The sequence below is a fragment of the Pistacia vera genome, unplaced genomic scaffold, assembly GCF_008641045.1.
Source record: "Pistacia vera cultivar Batoury unplaced genomic scaffold, PisVer_v2 Contig180, whole genome shotgun sequence".
Taxonomy (NCBI): Eukaryota; Viridiplantae; Streptophyta; class Magnoliopsida; order Sapindales; family Anacardiaceae; genus Pistacia; species Pistacia vera.
The window spans coordinates 225,848-244,326 of record NW_022195899.1 but is presented as its reverse complement, the minus strand read 5'-3'; the positions used below and the strand labels follow the sequence as shown (position 1 = coordinate 244,326).

Genomic DNA, 18,479 nt, shown 5'->3' with positions numbered 1-18,479 from the left:
ATTTTTAATTTTAGAAATAGTTTTTAAATATTAATTGAAGCTATTTCCGTAAATAATTTAAGCAATAATTGAGTAATTAAAACTCCATAATATTTGATTATACTAACTTTTCAGCTGTGCATAATATGTTATGGTGAAATCCACTTTTATAAGTTGAACCAAAACCATCTAACTCATTTAAAGGCAATTTTAACATGTTAAACCTTCAATATGGGATAAAAATTGAGGTTAGGGTTTAGGAAAAATAGATATATATAGGATAATATTGTAATTAAATATATAGTATAAGGGTAAATTAGTAAAATTAATATTAAAATTTTCGGGACGGGCCGGGCCTAAAGATGTACCCATGCCTGGCCCGTACCCGAGATCGGGCCTTAAAATCAAGCCCAAGCCCAAGCCCAAGCCCGCCAACCTCGGGTAAAACCCGCCCCTTTCGGACCGGGCCGGGTACCCGAAAATGTCGGGCCCATTGCCATCTCTACCTGAGGTTATAAAAAGCCCATCGGACCGGGCTTGAGCTTTACCTATCATACTCGTGATGGGCCTAGATCGGACTTGGATCTTTGTCATGAGGTCAGGCTTGGGTCTGGGCTAAGGGGTATCCTGTCTCGGCCTGGCCCATTGCCATCACTAGTTATAACTCATAATGAGTTTTGCTTGTTCAACAATGAATTCCGTTTGATCAATTATGAGCTGATTAATTGTGAATTATCACATCGCGGGTTTATGAGAGAAAATCGGCTTTGTCATATAAATAACTATACCAAATAATTTTTTAAATTTAAGTAGTGCTGCCTATGCCTGTGACCATGCAATGAGGCATATGGTACACTGGCGCTATTCCAAATTTAAAATAAACAAATATATACTCTTATAAAAAATTGAATTAAAGATTTTGGAGTCCAAAATACTTTAACTTCTATTAATTTTAAATTTAAATATTAATATCACATCATTAATAACTTTCAATTTTTTTTAGTCAAAATTATGAATGGATAATACCCATCTATTTGTAAATAAGATATCTATTAATCTAAGATCTTATATGAGGAGGAAGATAATTACCCTTAGTTAATTTACTAAAATAAAAATTTTGAAATTAAACTTGGAAGACATTACATTATTCTTAAAATTGATAATTTGTAAGTATATAGTTATTTTTATTTATTAATGTTTGATATTAAAATAGCAAATTGGCTTCACCATCAAATTGGTTTTTAATAAATATTATTTTGTGTTTAATTATCCGATGACAAATAGTGTAAATATCCCTATAAAATTCTATTAACAAATAGTGTAAATCTCCTTATAAAATTCTATCTTCTGCTGGCAAAAAAAAAAAAAAAAAAAATTCCTATAAAAACCTCATTTCAAATTAAAGAAGAATTTACTTGAGTATATGCATAGCAATTAGCAAATAAAGAAAGTGTGTGGTGTTTAGTTTGGTTCAGTGATGGCAAGAAGAAGAGGTTATAGCTCTGATGGGAAGGAGGTTTCTTGTTCTTGTGGTTCTTTGGTGGATCCTTCGTGGTCAAAATATTCTGTGGATAATGATATATTTTTCGGTGTTGATGATATGGGGGACTCCAGAGATTTCATGTATAAGGAAGATGTGATTGAGTTCTACAGAAGAGAAGAACCTACGAAGTCGTTGAGGAGTATACAAAGAGAAAGATTTTCCATTGCTGATTGCTTCGAGTTTTTCAAGTTCATATGCTGCATTAGATCTTGATGTTATTTAACCTTAAAACTCTTATTTAGTTTTTACTTGTATTATATATATATATATATATTCTTTGTTCTTTTATTTCATTATCATTACCCATAAAAACTTCCAATTCTTTCCACATAATATTTGAAGATATCAAAAATCTAATGGCCTACTGTTGCTGCCCTGTCTATTTATTCTAATCAAGATAAGAAAATATGAGCGGTTACCGTTACAGCTCTTAAGAGCAAAATTAGCATCGAAGGTCGATCTATTTGAATTATAAGTTGTTTTCTCACCCTATCCCAATCGAACAACGGTAGAAAGAAAACCATTATTGCTTGAGATAAGTAATACTGAAGGGTTAATTTCTTCTTTACTTATTTGGTAACTAGAGGTGTCCGGATTAGCTTACGTGTACCTCAATTAATCTTTCGGGACCCTAAAGTTAACGACCGAGTAATCTTCTAGTAGCCACCCTTATTAACAACTAAAGAGAATTGAAGTCAAAACCTCTTTAAGTAATACAGCCAAGAGTCTCAATTGATCGCCGCCTGGCCACCTAGGGGTTGGTTATTAAAGGATTAGTTTCACATCCTTACATTGCCTTCATCAGATTTCAAAACATAATAATTCGGAATTTTTCACATTTAAAAAAAAAAAATAATAAAGACATCTCTACAACCTAATAATTGCTTGAAGATAGCTCTCCTCTTATGATCGGATGACAAACCCTTTAGTCATCGGGGTTAACTATAGTTAAAGGTCTTGTGTTCTAATAGTTGGAGAGGCAATTACCGGGTTTATCCAAAAAAATAAAAAATAAAAATTGCTTAAAGATTATTTGATTGACAAATAAGCCAATTTCAATTAGATGAGCATTTTCGCTACATCCATTCTAACAAAAATGCACTCTACTAAGACTGTTTGAACGAATTAAGTGTTACAGTAACACAAACAAAAGAACAAAACATCCCAACCTGGTTCTGCTTGGATGTAAAAATCAAAAATCAACTATGAATGTAATACAAATTGCAGTATTCTTGATCCAGGGGATATTATCACCAATTTGCCATATGTGAACCACCTCTGAACCTTTCTCTTTGGTAAGGAAGTATTCTGCTCATGCGCAGATAGTTGCTTGGATAAAAATTGCCGCCATTCCAAGAACATACTAATAACAACTCTGGACCCAGGAATGGCTTCAAAAACACAATGGCAAAGCATCAAATAATGTTGCCTTCTATAGAAGCTCTCTCATTTATCTTCTTCTGACTCTTTTACTTTCTTCTCGATATTGTTGCTTTCTGTGTTCTGCATTTCAAGTAGCTTCTGTTGTTCCTCTTCACTCTCTTGTGCCTTAGTTTCTGTCACAGCCTTGGGTTTATTGCTAGTAGATTGCTGATACATAACACCACCTAGCATACAAATCAAAAGTCCAACTGTTCCCACCCATGTTGAATGTTTATCCCAAATAACCAAATTAATCACAACAGTCAACAACTTATTCACTATACCGAGAACTGTAAAGCCTGTTGCAGAAATTGCCCTTCGACAAGAAAACCCGAAGAAAGATATTGCCAAACCAAACAAACATGATAACCCCACCGGCAAAACCACCTCAAAAGAGTGCCAATCTGACTCATCCGAGATTTCATGCTTTATTTTTTTCAACTCCCCCATAATAAGTAGCTCCAAAGGAAACAGTAGGAGAGCCTCAAGATTATTGTACAGAACAAGACCCCATGTATTCAAACCAATTGTCATTACCACATGCTTTATGTAAACAAAGTCTATCGACATGCTTACCAAGTAAGCTAAAGCCCAGCTATATGCCATGACAGTGAACTGGTAATCTGTTAGAACATAAATCACACTTCCTCCAAAGATGGTAGCAAGTGAGATCCATGTCTTGATCGCTGGCCATGGTTGGTGCAAAAAGAGGGTCTCTCCTACTGCTACAAAGATGGGAACGGCTGAACGAAAGACGATAAAAGTGTCAACATTGGCATGGAGGAGGAGCTCACTGTTAGTGAAAAGCGAGAGGTAAAATATAATGGCTGCTGGTAGAAACCGCCACATGGTCAAAAGGTCAAGTGCATCATGCTCTATGAACTTGAAGTAACCACAAAGGACGACACCGGCTGCACTTGTGAAGTACTGTAAAGCAGTTAGTGCCCCTGGATAAGGAAATTTCATGACAGCCCATTTGTTGATAATGGAGAGCAAAGAAGCTGAGAGGCAATACCCGGCAGCTACACCATAGATGGAAGCTTGCTGAAGTAAAGCATTGTACCAGGTCACTTGGATTTGATTGGTCAGAGATGAAGCTTTTGAACCATTTGAAGTTTTGCCAACTTGTGGGTTCTCCTCATCATTAGACATCTAGAAAGAAAACAGAAACATTTTTTTAGCAGATCTAGACAGAATAAACGCATTTTACTTCAAATAACTGCAGCCCATGGATAGGTCAGCCAGAAAAAAGGTTATTAAACTAGAAGAACTATGGCACAAATCTCGTGATACAAATCTACACCTTGTGTAAACACCTCACAAAGAAAACAGAAACAATGGCACAGAAATAAGAGAAAATGAACTCGGAAAAATAATAAACAAGCCCAAAACAACACTACAAAAACATTTTTTTTCATCTAGAGGTAAAATTATAGATACTCCGTCTTTATGAATAACAAAATTATCATTTCCAAACAAATTGGTATATTACCCTTCAGCAAAAGGTAACTGTAAAATACAGAGAGAAAGCAAAAAAACAAAAAGGGGCCCTAAAACACTCCAAATAAAAGAAACAAATCACCCTTACCTCTTGATAAAAACAGAAAATCAATGGTAAAGGTTGTAACAAAACTTATTGCGAGGAGCAGCGAAAGAGAAACTGAAGTTTTAGAGACGCTTAATACCCACGAATATTTATGGGTTAGTATTTGCAGATAAAATTAAGTAGTTTTTACTATTACAAACTTGAATAAAACCGAATTAGTCTTTTCAGATTCATTTCAACCATAAAAAAGAATTAAGAAAAAAAAAAAAAAATGAAACCATTATAACTACTAACTTTAGTAGTATTTACTACTACAAACTTGAATTAAACCGAATCATAATAAACATCACTCACCTTTCTGGAAACATAAATCAATTTCTAGATCAAATTAAAACGAAACTAAATGAGATTGTGAAGAAAAGAAAGAGAAATAATTACCTGTTGCCGGAACATTTGTGATTTAACCGGGTAGCTTCGCCGTTGGTTCGCGGATCTGGCAGCCTCAAACTGCCTCCAAATAAGAAATCTGGGATGAACTCGAGCTGTAAGTCTGTAAACAGTGAAGCAACCTTCGCAACTCTGTTCTGTTATTTCCTATTTGGAATTTATATTCTTCGTTTGCAGGTGTTGCACGTGCAACCAGTAATTGGGCTCACCCAAATCAAGGACTGCACCGCCGTCCGCTGGCTTGGGGTTGACTAAAAACTCTTCTAATTTAAACCCTAAAATTATTCTTTAAAATAGTCTTATATTTACATATATTCTTTGTTCTTTTATTTCATTATCATTACCTGTAAAAACTTCCAATTCTTTCCACATAATATTTGAAGATATCGAAAATTAATGGCCTACTTTTGCTGCCCTGTCTATTTATTCTAATTAAGATAAGAAAATATGAGCGGTTACCGTTACAGCTCTTAAGAGCAAAATTAGCACCAAAGGTTGATCTATTTGAATCATAAATTGTTTTCTCACCCTATCCCAATCGAACAACGGTAGAAAGAAAACCATTATTGCTTGAGATAAGTAATACTGAAGGGTTAATTTCTTCTTTACTTATTTGGTAACTAGAGGTGTCCGGATTAGCTTACGTGTACCTCAATTAATCTTTCGGGACCCTAAAGTTAACGACCGAGTAATCTTCTAGTAGCCACCCTTATTAACAACTAAAGAGAATTGAAGTCAAAACCTCTTTAAGTAATACAGCCAAGAGTCTCAATTGATCGCCGCCTGGCCACCTAGGGGTTGGTTATTAAAGGATTAGTTTCACATCCTTACATTGCCTTCATCAGATTTCAAAACATAATAATTCGGAATTTTTCACATTTAAAAAAAAAAAATAATAAAGACATCTCTACAACCTAATAATTGCTTGAAGATAGCTCTCCTCTTATGATCGGATGACAAACCCTTTAGTCATCGGGGTTAACTATAGTTAAAGGTCTTGTGTTCTAATAGTTGGAGAGGCAATTACCGGGTTTATCCAAAAAAATAAAAAATAAAAATTGCTTAAAGATTATTTGATTGACAAATAAGCCAATTTCAATTAGATGAGCATTTTCGCTACATCCATTCTAACAAAAATGCACTCTACTAAGACTGTTTGAACGAATTAAGTGTTACAGTAACACAAACAAAAGAACAAAACATCCCAACCTGGTTCTGCTTGGATGTAAAAATCAAAAATCAACTATGAATGTAATACAAATTGCAGTATTCTTGATCCAGGGGATATTATCACCAATTTGCCATATGTGAACCACCTCTGAACCTTTCTCTTTGGTAAGGAAGTATTCTGCTCATGCGCAGATAGTTGCTTGGATAAAAATTGCCGCCATTCCAAGAACATACTAATAACAACTCTGGACCCAGGAATGGCTTCAAAAACACAATGGCAAAGCATCAAATAATGTTGCCTTCTATAGAAGCTCTCTCATTTATCTTCTTCTGACTCTTTTACTTTCTTCTCGATATTGTTGCTTTCTGTGTTCTGCATTTCAAGTAGCTTCTGTTGTTCCTCTTCACTCTCTTGTGCCTTAGTTTCTGTCACAGCCTTGGGTTTATTGCTAGTAGATTGCTGATACATAACACCACCTAGCATACAAATCAAAAGTCCAACTGTTCCCACCCATGTTGAATGTTTATCCCAAATAACCAAATTAATCACAACAGTCAACAACTTATTCACTATACCGAGAACTGTAAAGCCTGTTGCAGAAATTGCCCTTCGACAAGAAAACCCGAAGAAAGATATTGCCAAACCAAACAAACATGATAACCCCACAGGCAAAACCACCTCAAAAGAGTGCCAATCTGACTCATCCGAGATTTCATGCTTTATTTTTTTCAACTCCCCCATAATAAGTAGCTCCAAAGGAAACAGTAGGAGAGCCTCAAGATTATTGTACAGAACAAGACCCCATGTATTCAAACCAATTGTCATTACCACATGCTTTATGTAAACAAAGTCTATCGACATGCTTACCAAGTAAGCTAAAGCCCAGCTATATGCCATGACAGTGAACTGGTAATCTGTTAGAACATAAATCACACTTCCTCCAAAGATGGTAGCAAGTGAGATCCATGTCTTGATCGCTGGCCATGGTTGGTGCAAAAAGAGGGTCTCTCCTACTGCTACAAAGATGGGAACGGCTGAACGAAAGACGATAAAAGTGTCAACATTGGCATGGAGGAGGAGCTCACTGTTAGTGAAAAGTGAGAGGTAAAATATAATGGCTGCTGGTAGAAACCGCCACATGGTCAAAAGGTCAAGTGCATCATGCTCTATGAACTTGAAGTGCCCACAAAGGACGACACCGGCTGCACTTGTGAAGTACTGTAAAGCAGTTAGTGCCCCTGGATAAGGAAATTTCATGACAGCCCATTTGTTGATAATGGAGAGCAAAGAAGCTGAGAGGCAATACCCGGCAGCTACACCATAGATGGAAGCTTGCTGAAGTAAGGCATTATACCAGGTCACTTGGATTTGATTGGTCAGAGATGAAGCTTGTGAACCATTTGAAGTTTTGCCAACTTGTGGGTTCTCCTCATCATTAGACATCTAGAAAGAAGACATAAACATTTTTTTAGCAGATCTAGACAGAATAAACGCATTTTACTTCCAATAACTGCAGCCCATGGATAGCTCAACCAGAAAAAAGGTTATTAAACTAGAAGAACTATGGCACAAATCTCGTGATACAAATCTACACCTTGTGTAAACACCTCACAAAGAAAACAGAAACAATGGCACAGAAATAAGAGAAAATGAACTCGGAAAAATAATAAACAAGCCCAAAACAACACTACAAAAACATTTTTTTTCATCTAGAGGTAAAATTATAGATACTCCGTCTTTATGAATAACAAAATTATCATTTCCAAACAAATTGGTATATTACCCTTCAGCAAAAGGTAACTGTAAAATACAGAGAGAAAGCAAAAAAACAAAAAGGGGCCCTAAAACACTCCAAATAAAAGAAACAAATCATCCTTACCTCTTGATAAAAACAGAAAATCAATGGTAAAGGTTGTAACAAAACTTATTGCGAGGAGCAGCGAAAGAGAAACTGAAGTTTTAGAGACGCTTAATACCCACAAATATTTATGGGTTAGTATTTGCAGATAAAATTAAGTAGTTTTTACTATTACAAACTTGAATAAAACCGAATTAGTCTTTTCAGATTCATTTCAACCATAAAAAAGAATTAAGAAAAAAAAAAAAAAATGAAACCATTATAACTACTAACTTTAGTAGTATTTACTACTACAAACTTGAATTAAACCGAATCATAATAAACATCACTCACCTTTCTGGAAACATAAATCAATTTCTAGATCAAATTAAAACGAAACTAAATGAGATTGTGAAGAAAAGTAAGAGAAATAATTACCTGTTGCCGGAACATTTGTGATTTAACCGGGTAGCTTCGCCGTTGGTTCGCGGATCTGGCAGCCTGAAATTGCCTCCAAATAAGAAATCTGGGATGAACTCGAGTTGTAAGTCTGTAAACAGTGAAGCAACCTTCGCAACTATGTTCTGTTATTTCCTAATTGGAATTTATATTCTTCGTTTGCACGTGACGCACGTGCAACCAGTAATTGGGCTCACCCAAATCAAGGACTGCACCGCCGTCCGCCGGCTTGGGGTTGATTAAAAACTCTTCTAATTTAAACCCTAAAATTATTCTTTAAAATAATGACTTAACCAATTTTTTCTCAACCAAATAATGGTTTAATCCACTTCTCATCTAGAGACTTTTAAAATATTTTTTTACTATCAAAATTTATATTTTAGCTACGAAAAAAGAGCAAATTTGGTCCAGATTATTAAGAATTTTAAAGAGGGGAGATCGGTGTGTTTTTTTATGATGGAATGTTGAATTTTGGTAGTTAAGATTTATCAAAATTTGGCTTAAGAGAGACAGCTATGCAAACCCTAATCACCTGATGATTGATTGGGTTGACGGGAGAAGAGTTTGAGAGGTATTGGTGAATAATGATCAGAGAAGAGAATAGTGGTGGTATAGGATTGTAACGATACCAGAATCGAAAACAAAATATATATTTGAGTAGTAAAATTGTATTTTAAAAGGTTGGATGAAAAAGTGTCATTAAAGTATTATTTGGATGGGAAAAAGTACTTTACTCAAGCTATAATAAATAACAATTAGGATAATATTTATAATTATTTCAATTTTTAAGGATGTATTAATAATTCTGAAAAATATAATAACGGTATAAACGGTCCAAAATCTAAACGCACAATCATACACGGCCACGTGGTCTGCGGTTAGTTTTTTGAAAGTTTTACGAGCTTCTTCATGAAGCATTGCAACCATTCTGCAATTATAAATACTTGTTTCAGTCTCCGCTAAAGGCCTCTCAATTTTTCATGCTCTTTTGCAGAAATTACAATGGCCCCAACAGCACTTTCTGAGCGTCTCTATCATTCGGTCACCAAAGATGCTCTCAGAGCTTATCTTGCAGAATTCATCTCAACTTTCTTTTATGTGTTTGCCGCTGTAGGATCTTCCATGGCTTCAAGCGAGTTCTGAAAACTGTCCAATTTTTCGCTTATTTTCAAGACGCTGTAATTAAAGTTTTCTTGAAGTTAATGTTCAATGGTTTTGGTGTGACAGGGAAGTTGATGCCTGATGTGGCTGCAAATCCATCTAGTCTTATGACAGTTGCCATTGCAAACGCCTTTGCGCTGTCATCGACTGTTTATATTGCTACAAATGTTTCCGGTGGACATGTGAATCCGGCTGTCACTTTCGCCAAGGCGGTTTGTGGACACCTGAGTGTGGTAATGGCTCTCTTTTACTGGTTTTCTCAAATGCTCGCCGCTGTCATGGCTTGCCTTTTCTTGAGAGTTACAACCGCTGGCCAGGTAACAAATAATCTGGACAATTAAGGGGAAAATTTTATACTTGAATAATATTGTTCTAGTTTTATGTTCGGAATGTTTGATATTTTGCAGCCCGTTCCAACCTACGAAATTGCGCAAGAAATGACAGGATTTGGGGCGTCTTTATTGGAAGGTGTTATAACTTTTGCTTTGGTTTACACAGTTTATGCTGCTGGTGACCCAAGGCGCGGTCCATTGACCGCCATTGGGCCACTGGCAATTGGGATGATGGCAGGAGCAAATGTCCTGGCGACAGGGCCGTTCTCCGGTGGGTCGATGAACCCGGCGTCCGCCTTTGGGGCGGCGATTGTCGCTGGGAGTTTCAAAAACCAAGCAGCTTACTGGGTTGGACCTCTGTTTGGAGCCGCAGTTGCAGGACTTGTGTATGATAATGTGGTGTTTCCTGTTCAAGGCCCTGATTCAATTTCAGTCAGAGAGGTTTCAGAGGGGATTGGGGTGTGATTACTGATTAGTGCCAATTTTGAACTTTTAACTTTGGTGGAATTTTTGTATTTGTTAGGATTTAGGATTGGCTAGTAGCATTGTTATGTAATGCTAAACTGTTGTTTCATTTATGAAATCTGATTTGTAAATACATTTTTAATGATAGAATTAGTGAATTTTAATTATTCCGAGTGCACGGGCACTAGGGGATAAATCATCACTGGATAGCGAGTTCGATATATCTGGGTTGTTAATAAGGGTGGTCATTGAGGAGATTTATCCGATTGTCAATTTTAAGGTCCTGAAAAATTAGTTGAGATGTGCACAAGTTGGTCCAAACATCCTGACACTAAGGCATTAATTAATAAATAATGCTATGTGTATAACTAAGTCGTACAAACAGACAAAACACAAAAAGAAACGAGGATTATTACCAAGGCAGAGAAAGTAATATTGAAGAAATTATAGGGACGATAAGTAATTATGGAAAAATAAAAGGACTCTATATACATATATGATATATCTGTGTAATACTCAAAGCTCTGAAGTGCGGCCTCATCTCTGTATCTTTCCAAACCAGAACGTACTGTCTTGTCTTCTCGGCGGAACCAACGCCCAACGGTAACCCACCGAGCAATGGCGCTTAAAACTCTCTCAACATTTTTATCTCCTCTCTCTCTCCCTTACCACCACCACCACCTCTTTACAAACTCTACCCCTAAATTCCTTAAAATTCACACTAAACCCCCTCTCTTTTATTGCAAATCCACGCTTGTATCAGACACCCAATTCGACTCCGAAGGCAGCGGGGCAGCTGCCCCGACCCGAGGAGATCGGTTTCTTGAACTTCAACAAGCTAGGGAGGCTGCTAAGGCAGTCATAAAAGAGAATAAGAAGAAGAAGAGGAAGAAAGAGAAGGTTTTGAAGGTTAATACGGCTGTTGCTTCTTGCTATGGTTGTGGAGCTCCGTTGCAAACCTCGGAGTCGGATGCCCCGGGTTATGTGGACCCGGATATGTATGAATTGGTATTAAGCTGAGCCATGTTATTTTTCAATGGGTTGCTGGGTTTAGTTAGAATTTTAAGGGTTTTTCGTTTTTATCTTATCCCGAGGATGTTACAGCTTAAATACTATTGTTTGGTGTTTACCTATGCACTTAAAAATTGACATTAATTAAATAACTAATAAGTTGTATAACATGTCAATTTAAAGAATGCAGACAGTTGAGAGACATGAGATTACAGACCTGATGTTTTGTAGGGGCGAGAACTTTATTTTCTGAGGAATGATTTTTCGAAATGGGTTTTGTTGCCTATTTATGAATTTGTATCATTGTATGGGGAAATTCAAAGCTGGATGCTGTGAGGGCGCTTACTGAATGTTTACATTTGGCTTGCAGAAGAAGAAACACCATCAGCTGAACACTGTGATTTGTGGGAGGTGCCGGCTTTTATCCCATGGCCACATGATAACTGCTGTTGGTGGAAATGGAGGTTATTCTGGAGGGAAGCAGTTTGTTTCAGCCGATGAGCTTAGGGAGAAGCTATCTCACTTGCGTCATGAGAAAGCTTTAATTGTTAAATTGGTGAGCATACCTGAATTTTGACCTTTGTTAATCAAGTCAAGTGTATGTTAAAAAAATCTGGGTCTAGAAAAATGGAAAAAAAAATAATAATAGAAAAAAATTGGGCATACAATTCTATGTTTTTAACTCTATATCCTGAAATTACTAATCCACTGGATATTCTGTGAAATAAATTAATATTTTCCTCTAATTTTTTTGGCTAATGACATTTAGGTTGATATTGTGGATTTCAATGGGAGCTTTTTGTCTCGCATTCGTGATCTTGCTGGTGGAAATCCTATAATATTAGTTGTAACTAAGGTAATCATTATCACATTGGTGATTGCTGAAGTTTATCATGTCAATTCGTAGTTTCTGATATTAAATTGCTCAAATTATTCATGCTTTAGTTATTACCATTAGGTTGATCTTCTTCCAAAAGGAACTGATCTTAATTGTATTGGCGATTGGGTCGTAGAGGCCACAATGAAAAAGAAGCTCAAGTAAGTTTTGGCTCCTTGCCTATGATTTGATGGTTTTTTCTATCTTCCCTGATTTGACTGGTATTCTTAATGACAGACAAGAAACCATGTTTTTGACCTAAGTATTTGGTGTTAGGCTTTGGTGTGTTTCGAAGCATTTTCTAAATTTTTACTATAAGGTTTTGGGTTTTATGATTTAAATTTGGAAGCTTTGTTCTAAATATCTGGGACTGTGCTATTTTTGCAGCGTCTTGAGTGTACATCTCACCAGTTCCAAGTCTTTAGTAGGAATTGCTGGAGTAGCATCAGAGATTCAAAAGGAAAAAAAGGTACTTATTACAAAAAAATTATTTGCATACCTGCAGTTGATATTTCTCAGTTATTTTGTGTTGGTTCTTACTGATATTGTTCTCTTAAGTAATCTTCTTTGGAGTGCATGCATGAATTAGTAGGTTACTGATGCAGAAAGTTTAATGAATATTGGTGCTCACATCAGTTTCAAAGTTCTCCTAAATATGTCTAATTCTGTGATTCAAAACCTTGAGAATTGTACCTTGCCATTATTAGAAGAGCTAGTAATTTGAACTTTGTGTTGTCTATTGTTAAGCTTTAAGTATATTAAAATATATATTAATATTACATTGCAGGGAATAAATAATTCCGAATTCATATCCTGGGAATAAGCTTAGCTGTTTTCATGAAATAATGAAACCATGATTTTCTTTAGTTCTTAACTTAGACTCTTGTGGTGCAGGGGCGGGACGTTTACATTCTGGTTAGTAACCTTCTGAACTGGCAGCTTCACATTGGTTTGCTGGAGTAGACATGCTGGGAATATCATCTGGTTTACAAGTTTTGAAAGACCCTTGTTGATTTATGTTTAAACTGCTTCATACTTGTTTCAGATTTAACTTGTGCGCCTTAATACTTTCTCTCCATTCCCCAAGAATTTAAAACAAGCAACTGCTTGATTGACCAATATTACTTTCAGAGAACTAACTCACTACTCCTTAGATACTAGTCGAGATACTAGTCGTTTTTGAAATCAATCTGTAAAGAGTTTGGTATGATTTTTTTTTTTTTTTATTATTTTTTTTTTTATTTCAATTTGTATAAGCATTACGTTACCGAAATTCAAAACAGTAATATCTTCTTCTGCCGTTCATCTTCCAATTCTCTTAAGTACGTTTTTGGTCTCAAGAGTTAAATTGTTTGTAATTCTGCTGTGATTTTATGAATTTGAAACAGTATAATCTTTTATTGGGCATTTATGATTTTCTAATTCTTCAATTTCATTATTGCTGCAGGGGTCAGCTAATGTTGGGAAATCTGCATTCATCAATGCATTACTGAGTAAGTTAATGTTATTTATATTATGTTGATTAAGTTGATGTAACTCTGTGTTCAAGAAAATAAAAAAGGAAAAAAGATGTAACTAAATCGTTAAGGGCATAGTGGCAACTTCAGTTTCAGAATAAGGTTTTGTGTCAAAAGTTTCTGTTGCAATATTTTCACTGCATTATATGGTCTTTGGACAACCTTTTTGAAATTCACAGAAATTTGGTGTTTATACGTGTTCTGAGTCCAAAACCCAATTATGCTACAACATAGAATTTTCTGGGAGAAAACAAATCTGTGATCGAGCAATGATTACTTCTCATGTCCACAAAAATTGATGTATTTAATATATTCTTGACTTAAATATGTGGTGGGTGATTACGGGAGTCAAGTAAATAGGTTTTGTTCTTGTGGGAATTATCTGTCTTTTCTGTTTCAAAATTTGAAATAAAGTCATTATTTCCATTCATTGACCTAAATATGATAAATGGAACAATAGGGATGACATAGTTTCTGTTGGTAAATTGACAGAGTTGGTCTATTTTCTCTTCAAGCTGACAATAACCTATTTTGCCTGTTTTGGAACTTTATTAGAAAGAGTTTTAGTTACAGAAAAAAACAATACACTAACTTTAAATATGAATTTTGACATGCTCATATCTCTGTTTCAGTTCTGTTAAGGTCTGTTCTTACATCATTATCAATGAATGAATATCCTATTTATGTGTTCTCCACTCTTTTTTCTTCTTCTGTAACGAATTCATATTATTGACAATAGTTGATACAGATGGAACAGTGTACTTGATTTCTGATAATATTTGTTACCTTTAAAGTTTGTTCTGAATATGTTATGCTGTTCATAAAAATTTTATGTTTTGACCTTAATTTAGAAATATGTTTGAGATTTTCGTTATTATTCTTTCACCTATAGTTATTGGCCATGTATAAGCTTTGACTTATAGTTATCATTGTTTAATTTCAGAAACAATGGCAGAAAGGGATCCGGTTGCTGCAATGGCAGAAAAGCGGAAGCCAATACAATCCGCTGTTCCTGGAACTACCTTAGGTCCAATTCAGATTGATGCCTTTCTTAGTGGTGGGGTATGACCCTCATATTACTGCATTAACTTTGTAAAGGCTGCCTTCCCTTCAGATTGTTAGCATTCTTGTCTGTAGTTAATTTTTGTTGTTGAACTAGTCAGTTTTAACCCATATATTTTAGGATTAGTAAATTAGTATAAAATTTTATTGTATGAAATCTTCTATAAATCAGCATGTTCTTCCTACAGAAATTATATGACACACCTGGAGTTCATCTCCATCATAGGCAAGCCGCAGTTGTTCACGCAGAAGATTTACCTGCTCTTGCTCCTCAAAACCGGCTCAGGGGTCAATCTTTTCCTGTAAGGTTTTTTCCAAGATTTCATTAAGATCACACCATTAGCCTCTATCTGCAGGATTTTTACTTTGTTGCTTCCATAATTATCAGGTGGCCACTGAAAAGGGAAAAGCAGATGAATTCAAATCCTATGGCTTGAATGGATTTACAATATTTTGGGGAGGTCTTGTCAGAATTGATGTCTTGAAGGTTTTGCTCTTTTAGTTTCCATGATATATTGTTTTTTGACTGGTAAAGGATCCTTTACCTTTTTTTTATGTTGTATCTTGATGCTTTCAGGTCCTCCCGGATACATGTTTGACGTTCTATGGACCCAAGTCTTTGCAGATTCATGTAGTACCCACTGATAAAGCAGATGAATTTTACCAGGTAGTCCGATAAACTGTTCAGTGTTGATCATATTGTTATTTGATGCTTTGTATTTCTATAATCAGAGAATTGCAACTTATTTTTAGTATACAAAAATGTACTTTGTTTTTCTGTTGTCTTGAATACTTATAAAGTGCTTGCCTTGGCCGAATTAGTTTTGTACAATTTGCTATTGTTTGTTTTCTCGCTACCAAAAACAATGTCTTGATTTTCAGTTGATCTTATTTATCCTTTCCAACCATAGAACAAATAAGGTTGTATCTGAGTGGTAGGACATTGCACTCATTTTTTGATCATCTACCTGCCATTGCAACTCACATTTCATGAACTCTTTCTTGCATAACATTTGAAGCTGCATGAACATTCTGGTGTTGTTTATAATATATCATTAAACAAACGCCATTATAGCTGTTGCCATTTGATAATTAGAAAGTTGTTATATTGAAGTTTTTATCTTGTCTTCCTATAAGTCCATTTGCTTTCAACTTATCATTTATTTGTTTGTTTTCCTTTAATGGCATCTGTGGCATCTGTGGCAATTGTATATTCTTGCATTTTTAATGTCAATAGAGTTATTCATTGAATTGCTGCAGAAAGAACTTGGTGTTCTGTTGACACCTCCAACTGGAAAACAAAGAGCAGACGGTTGGAAAGGACTTGAAATAGAGCGCCTACTGCAAATAAAATTTGAAGATCTGGAAAGGTATAACTGAAATTATGCTTATTGTGCAATATAGATTAATATGTCTCTACCTCATATTGTCTTTGTTCCTCATTAATAAAAGGCTCATAAGCTGATGCCTAATTTACCCAAGTCAAAACATGTAAAAGTTCCATTGTGCTTTGGTTGGACAGGCCTGCCAGTGATGTGGCTATCTCTGGTCTGGGATGGATTACAGTTGAGCCTATTTGCAGATCACTCAAAACTTCTGATATAAAATTAGATGAAACTTCTAAAGAACTGCATTTGGCCGTCCGTGTCCCCAGGCCTGTTGAAGTGTTTGTTCGGAATCCATTGCCAGTTGGCAAGGCTGGAGCAAAGTGGTACCAGTATGAGGACTTGACAGACAAAGAACTGGAAGAAAGACCAAAATGGTATTTTTGATTGTGGTGGTTCTCCTTTCTTTTTTTTTTTTTTTCTTGAGTATAATCAATTTTTATATTTCAAATAAGAGATGTTGTATCGTATACAAAGTGAGAGAGCCACTGAGAGCATACTCAGAAACTTGTATACCTTGTAAATTGTCTGTAGAATGGGAGAGTTGCGTTAAATTTTGAGGTTGATGAATTGTAGAATAGACTTTCCTTTTACCAAAGCAATGAATAAGTTCAATTTAGTCTATAATATTATGCCTTTGGAAACTTCTGAGTTGTATTGTATATGTGAATGTTCTTAGCTTCTGAAAGTGCTTTTCCCAGAGTAATTACAGTTGGGGTTTTTCATCTTTGTGTGGGGCTAGTTCATGATAGCATGTAAATAAATAATTAGCACAATGTCAAATATATATTTGTAAGAAATTTTGTTTTGTAGGGTCAGTGATATTTGATTATATATCCACATACAAAAATAACCTGAGAATATAGGGAAGTGATCTTTAAGCCCCATCTTCAATTTAAAAAGGGTCAAAAAATTTTAATTTATCTTTTTATTTAAGATTTCTAAATCATGATAATCCTACAAAGAAAATTTTCTTAGGGTGCGTTTGGTTCATTATTTTGGATAGGATTTTGGGGATAGGATTGGATAGTTGGATAGGGTTATGATTACGAGAATATGATTTATAGAATATGTGTTTGGTTGAGTATTTTGACCTTGATATTTGTGTTGAATATTTGATTAATATATTTTTTTATAAATGATTTATTAATATAATATTTTGTTGAATTTTGTTGAAATAATTTATTATTATATATATAACTTATCAAGTTATATTTTAATAATACTAAATATTTTATTGGTAATTTTGTCACCCGTAGATATTAAAAAACAAAAACTCATATTAATTTCAAGTACTAATCCAACTGTTTAAAAACATCACATTAATACATATATAACAAAAGTACTAACTATCAATCCTTACAATCATTATTACACGTATACTCCATTAACAACTACGACAATTCAAACTTGTGTCAGGATCATGTTTTGGGGATAGAGTTTTGAAAAAAATAAATCAAATATTATTTTAATAATCCGATCCAGAATAGGAATAAAAATAACGAACCAAACATGCTGTTAACTATGTAACTCTTAAGAGAAAGTAAATACTGATATTTAGAATAAAAATTTAATGCCTTTAGTATGAACCAATCAAAATAAACAAAATTTCAAAGAAAATCTCAAGCTCGGGGGAATTACCCAAACTATAAAAACTGTAAAATGTTTTTCTTTTAAAATTTCAACCAACACTAATTCTAAATTCTTATAAATTGGAGTAAAGTGAGATAAATGGTGTAAAAATAAAGTGATTGGAAGAAGGAATGAATGAAAGTAGTTGAACAGGAGGAAGTGAGCAGGCGTTGAAAGCTTTCATCTTCAAGTGCCACCATTAACTATTGGCTGGAATCCCAAACTTCTGGTAATGATAAAAACAGGGGTGAGCTAAAGCTATTTTATTTTGTCTGGGAGCTAATGATGAAACTAACTACTACAGGTAGTTTGATTGTTCGTTTGAGACTTTTGAATAGATTACTCAAGAAATTTTGAATTCGAATCCCCATGACTATTAATAAGAGATAATCACTGAAAACTTATCTGATCGTTAACTTTAAGGTTTTGGAAGATAAATTAAGATGGGCACAAAAAGTCAAACATCCCAAATACTAAAAAAATAAAAAATAAAAAATATTGGATCTAAGAATCACTTCCCATAATATATACGGACTTAAAGTGGTTAAATTCCTGGGCCGGGCCAGCCCAGCGCATTGGCGCCAATATCGATGTCTCAAATAATTCGAAATCGAACAACAACAAAATAATTTT

At 34.9% G+C, this 18,479-nt stretch overlaps 4 protein-coding genes across 4 annotated transcripts; 2 read left to right on the top strand and 2 right to left on the bottom strand.

The window, feature by feature from the left end:
* Nucleotides 1–2,619: 2,619 nt before the first annotated feature.
* On the bottom strand, nucleotides 2,620–4,096 carry LOC116126572 (GDP-mannose transporter GONST3-like). The gene has a single exon (XM_031412250.1). It carries the CDS (start codon nucleotides 4,094–4,096, stop codon nucleotides 2,969–2,971), a length of 1,128 nt encoding a protein of 375 aa, XP_031268110.1. The 3' UTR covers nucleotides 2,620–2,968.
* Nucleotides 4,097–6,074: 1,978 nt separating this feature from the next.
* Nucleotides 6,075–8,481, bottom strand: LOC116126561 (GDP-mannose transporter GONST3-like). The gene is made up of 2 exons (XM_031412233.1): nucleotides 8,384–8,481; nucleotides 6,075–7,551 (listed from the first exon to the last, which is right to left on the bottom strand). The coding sequence occupies exons 1-2, from the start codon at nucleotides 8,396–8,398 to the stop codon at nucleotides 6,424–6,426; spliced, it is 1,143 nt and encodes a 380-aa protein (XP_031268093.1). The 5' UTR covers nucleotides 8,399–8,481; the 3' UTR covers nucleotides 6,075–6,423.
* A 925-nt stretch (nucleotides 8,482–9,406) lies between these two features.
* LOC116126509 (probable aquaporin TIP5-1) lies at nucleotides 9,407–10,362 on the top strand. The gene is made up of 3 exons (XM_031412182.1): nucleotides 9,407–9,536; nucleotides 9,632–9,882; nucleotides 9,973–10,362. Exons 1-3 carry the CDS (start codon nucleotides 9,407–9,409, stop codon nucleotides 10,360–10,362), a joined length of 771 nt encoding a protein of 256 aa, XP_031268042.1.
* Nucleotides 10,363–10,897: 535 nt separating this feature from the next.
* On the top strand, nucleotides 10,898–16,828 carry LOC116126567 (NO-associated protein 1, chloroplastic/mitochondrial). Its single transcript, XM_031412242.1, has 14 exons — nucleotides 10,898–10,915; nucleotides 10,960–11,370; nucleotides 11,744–11,929; nucleotides 12,143–12,229; nucleotides 12,332–12,411; nucleotides 12,638–12,719; nucleotides 13,145–13,165; nucleotides 13,698–13,743; nucleotides 14,711–14,829; nucleotides 15,018–15,131; nucleotides 15,218–15,316; nucleotides 15,407–15,496; nucleotides 16,090–16,199; nucleotides 16,352–16,828. The coding sequence occupies exons 2-14, from the start codon at nucleotides 10,981–10,983 to the stop codon at nucleotides 16,599–16,601; spliced, it is 1,674 nt and encodes a 557-aa protein (XP_031268102.1). The 5' UTR covers nucleotides 10,898–10,915; nucleotides 10,960–10,980; the 3' UTR covers nucleotides 16,602–16,828.
* The last annotated feature ends 1,651 nt before the right edge of the window (nucleotides 16,829–18,479 follow it).